The sequence below is a fragment of the Octopus sinensis genome, linkage group LG5 (assembly GCF_006345805.1).
Source record: "Octopus sinensis linkage group LG5, ASM634580v1, whole genome shotgun sequence".
Taxonomy (NCBI): Eukaryota; Metazoa; Mollusca; class Cephalopoda; order Octopoda; family Octopodidae; genus Octopus; species Octopus sinensis.
The window spans coordinates 131580734-131585256 of record NC_043001.1 but is presented as its reverse complement, the minus strand read 5'-3'; the positions used below and the strand labels follow the sequence as shown (position 1 = coordinate 131585256).

General features: G+C 32.7%; 1 protein-coding gene across 3 annotated transcripts in view; it reads right to left on the bottom strand.

Moving 5' to 3' along the window:
* Window positions 1–1119: 1119 nt before the first annotated feature.
* LOC115212047 (myoneurin-like) overlaps window positions 1120–4523 on the bottom strand; it is a 122818-nt gene continuing 119414 nt past the window's right edge. For all 3 annotated transcript variants that reach the window (XM_029780851.2, XM_029780849.2, XM_029780850.2), the window contains one exon: window positions 1120–1947. In XM_029780851.2, the coding sequence (XP_029636711.1) occupies window positions 1193–1947 (755 nt within the window). In that variant the 3' untranslated portion in view covers window positions 1120–1192. The remainder of the gene's footprint in view (window positions 1948–4523) is intronic.

Below are 4523 nucleotides of genomic sequence, written 5' to 3'. Positions count from 1 at the left end.
TAGCAATATAGATCAACACTCAAGAATGGCGAGAATGAAAAAGCATGTTGTTGGTGTTTTGTGATTTTCTTCTTATTCAAAGTAAGGTTTTTTTTCTTTTTTCTTTTTTGTCATTCAATATAAAAAAAAAATTAAGCCAGCAAAAAAGTACTTAAACAAAATACTTGTTTCCATTCCCAAAACAGAATGGGGTAAAGTGATGCCAAGTTGGGGGAGTCATTGTTTTTAATTCTTCTTATTCTTCCTTTTTCTTTTTGAATTATTTAATTTTCACTTTATGAAGCCTTTTTTTTAAAAATTTTTCAACTTTCTCATTCTTTATATTTTTACTTAGACTTCTTGCTTTTTCTGCGCATATATAATATATATATATATTTATTATTATTTCCACAATATTTTGCTAGAGCAAACCGGGATTTGGAATGACAAGAAAAAATTTTGATTTGGATGTTATGGCTATGATATTTAAATGAAATTTTCATGATGTGATATGTAAATTTGCACATGTCTTATTGCACTTTTAGACCCTGTGCTAGGCAATCTCAGCTTATGGAGGAGGAAAATTAAGAAAAGGAACCCATAAAACAATGAAAAATGTTATGTCAGAAAGAGTTCTCTCCCTTTTAGACTGATATTGCAATTTACCACTTGCATGTAAATTGATGTGTGTGCGCGTGTGTGTGTGTGTATGTATACATACACACACAGACACACACATACACACACATACATACACTCAGTCTCATTCTAACATGCATCATATATATTTATGTGAAGAAACAAATATACTCACGCATAAATATATATGTGTATGTGTGTGTATGTAACACATAGCAACATATTTACGTATACTTATACATAAGTGTACATGTACACACATGCACATATGTGTGTGTTTGTGTATGTATGCATGTTACATAAAGAGAAACAATTTAAAAAAATAATAAACCAGAAAGGAGAGAGAGGGAAGAGGAGGGAGAGAAACATTCAAAGATATGGGCTTAAAAGACAATAATATTAGCTTTCTTTGGATTTACCAGAGACATTTCTCATAAATAAATAAATAAATTCCCACCCACCCACATTGACATTTTTCCTTTTGGTACATTCAATTGCTTCTTTTTTTTTTTCCTCTGTTCCTTTCTCATTTTATTTTCTCTACTTCCTCATTATATGTTCTGGTAAATTTTAACTACTCTGGAAGTTCTTCTTCTGGGGAGTTGCTTTCAATGACATCCTGGAGAAGTTCGTCCACAGAATCTCCCTCTGCACTTATCCCCTTCTCTTCAAAATCCAAGTTCGGAACCAGAATTGCCAGCATACGGACTACATTGCCACGAAGTGTTTTTAATTTTTCAGCATGCTTACAGTCATCGAGACCATTCACATCAGAACACTGCTGGTTGTGGCCATTAGCATGACCATGTCCAATACGTGAAGACCGTATGCTAAGATCCATGGCTTGGTTGGAGCCGTTATCTAAAGGTTCCATCTTCACAGTTCCCCTTGAAGCCTGGTACTGAAGAGGCCCGTGATGGTGTGCTGGCGGAAATCCAGGACCCGGTGGGCAATGATTCTGCAGGAGATCAGCGCAGTGGGGTGAAGAGTGGCCGTTCAGGATACTATGTTGCTGTGGACTAGATTTTAGTTGGTTTAGAGTATTATCAAGAAACGAAGCCTTAAGAGGCTCAGAAAATTTACTTGATAGGTCAAGGCCAGCTGTTAAACTCGCATTGAGAACAGCTGAAGTTGGTGGTATCTTGAATAGGGGCATATCAGTACCCGGGACTGAAGCAGTCATATAACCTATCCCCCTGTGAGCTCTGTGCCGTTTCTCTTTGATGTAGTAACCCATTCTGCCCTCATGCTTATTAGTAATGTGGCTTTTCAAGCTATGGCTCTGGCTGTACTGTACTCCACAAGCACCACAGATATAGGGACGCTCACCTGTGGAAGAGAAAGAGAGAGAGAAAAAAGAAAAAAATAGATTCGTGTTAGTAGTATAAATCAGATGAAAGAGAAATGAGATGAATAAAACATCTAAAACCTAAGGCAAATTAAAACTCAGGAATTAAAATAATGAATTTGAGATTTCTGTGTAAGTGTGTGTGTGAACAGGCACAATATGAATAGTTAAGTAATGGTCAAGGACCACCAGGTCCTAGGTTTGATCTCACTGACATCTTGGGCAAACATCATTTTCTATATACTTGCAAGTGAAATTGGGCAGATAGAAACTGAAGAGAAGACCATGGAGTGGATTGTGCCTGAAATTTAAAAGGTGAAGTTTTGTCATACACTATTCTGTATCATACTGATTCTGTCTGACACTTACATTAAGACTACATATGTTCGTGGAATCACTCAACCACTTACAAGTTCAATCAGGTAATTCAATTGATCAAACAACTGAATCCTTATTGTTGAACGACAGAGATACAACCAAACACCACCACTTACACACACACACGCATATGATGAGCTACGAGTTTTAACCCTTTAGTATTTAAACCGGCTATATCCGGCCAAAATAGTTAATCTGTTTTATGTTCAGACTGACCAGATCCAGGCCCTCACACCTACCCTACAATGTTATTCTACATTAAGTAATTACACCATCGAGATCTTGAAGATATGAGATAATGCATGATTAATTCAAATCAATGTGAATCAATAGGGATTATGTTTGATTGAATAATCTGAACACTAAAGGGTTAAAGAATGTGAATGAAAATATATGCAAACAAACAAAAATATAGAAAAATAAATATAACTGTTGAAGTATTTGTGCTGTGCGTGTATGTGCTGTGTGTATAAGCTATGGCTACCTAGGGCTGAGGATTATTCAAAATGGAGCTGAAATCATTTTCTCTTGGATTTATAAATTTTTTTCCTTATTGTGCCATTTCAGTCACAGTAAGTTTATGTGTATATATTTATTAAATGTAGTGTGTATATGTGCACATGTGTAGCTATATGTATATCTATATATGTATCATAATGAATTGATTATTTATTATGTTGTATAGTATTTTCTATCATATAACTTTATGTGGAATAATATATTGTTTTTGCTGTCATTATTAATATTACTATTGTTCTGAAATTATATTGCAAAATGAATCAAATATTGAACACAGAGAAAAAAAAAAAGAGAAATAAAATCACATAGATATACTTCTATTACAAATACGTCGTGAATTAAAATTTAATTCATTTGACAAAAGAAAAAATATTAACAACAAATGATAACAGAAACCAAAAAGAGTAATAAGGAAATGAGTTACAGAAACAGAACAAGCATATAAGCAAACATGAAAAGCAAGCTAGACTAAAAGCAACATCTAAATAGACAAAAAGGAGGGTATAGAAAGAATTCAAGCATACAACATATTGTGTAGGATAAGTTATAAGGAATGTAAAGAAAATACATCATAACAGTCAATGAAACGATATAGAGAACTTTGTGTCCCTAGGATAGAATTGAATCTGAGTTGAATTGGTTATACTGAAATTTCATAAAATAATAATAATAATAATAATAATAATAATAATAATAATAATAATAATAATAGTAGTAGATTATGACAGACAGTGTGAAGTTGGAGTAAGGAACAACATTTGTGGTAAATAAGGAATTTGTTAACCAGCAGAATCTGAAAATGAAATAGAAGATAACAGAACAACATTGTACAATGTTTTGACTGTGGTGCAAAGAAAGGATTGACAGAATCATTGCAGTGTTAGACAAAATGCCTTGTGGTAGTTGGTTACACCTTTTTCAAATCTTGATGTGATCAACTTTGCCTTTTGTCCTTCTAAGATTGACAAAATAAATACCAGTCCAGTCCAGTTGTAGGGTTGATTTTAATTGACTAATCTCATCCCCTATTAGCTTTCTAACCATACGTCTATCCTATCTTAGAAATAATCATCACCATTATAAGGGTGGTGGATGGGAAAAATAGCAGAGGATCAGACAAAATACTTTGAAAAATTTTAGCTATATTCTCCCACAGTCTGAACTTCAATCCTGGAAGAGTTGACTTTATCTTTCATTCTTCTAAGCTCAATAAAGTATGTGCCAGTTTAATAATAGTGTTGATTTAATCACCTGTACCTTTCTCCAATATTAGAAATGATTATTATCATCATCTTTCACTGTTAGTAATATGAACCCCTGCTAAAACTACACTTCACTAGCAGTCAAACTTATATAAACTCATATCCACACAAGCATTTAGAATTATACTAGTGATATGTCATTAGGACATTATTATTGATGACATTAACAATTATTAGCTAATCTTGTGTATCAAAAATTCTATGACATTTTTATTCTATATTTTGTCCAATAAATGATGTTCAAAAAATTTCCATCTTCTCTTCTTTTTATTTATTTATTTATTTATTCCATTAAGAATGAATAAAACAAAAATTACTTTAGATTTTCACTTAAAAAAATTTATGGGGAATTTTTCAATTTTGTTTTTTTTTTGAAACTGACTTTGATTTTAAGTAAT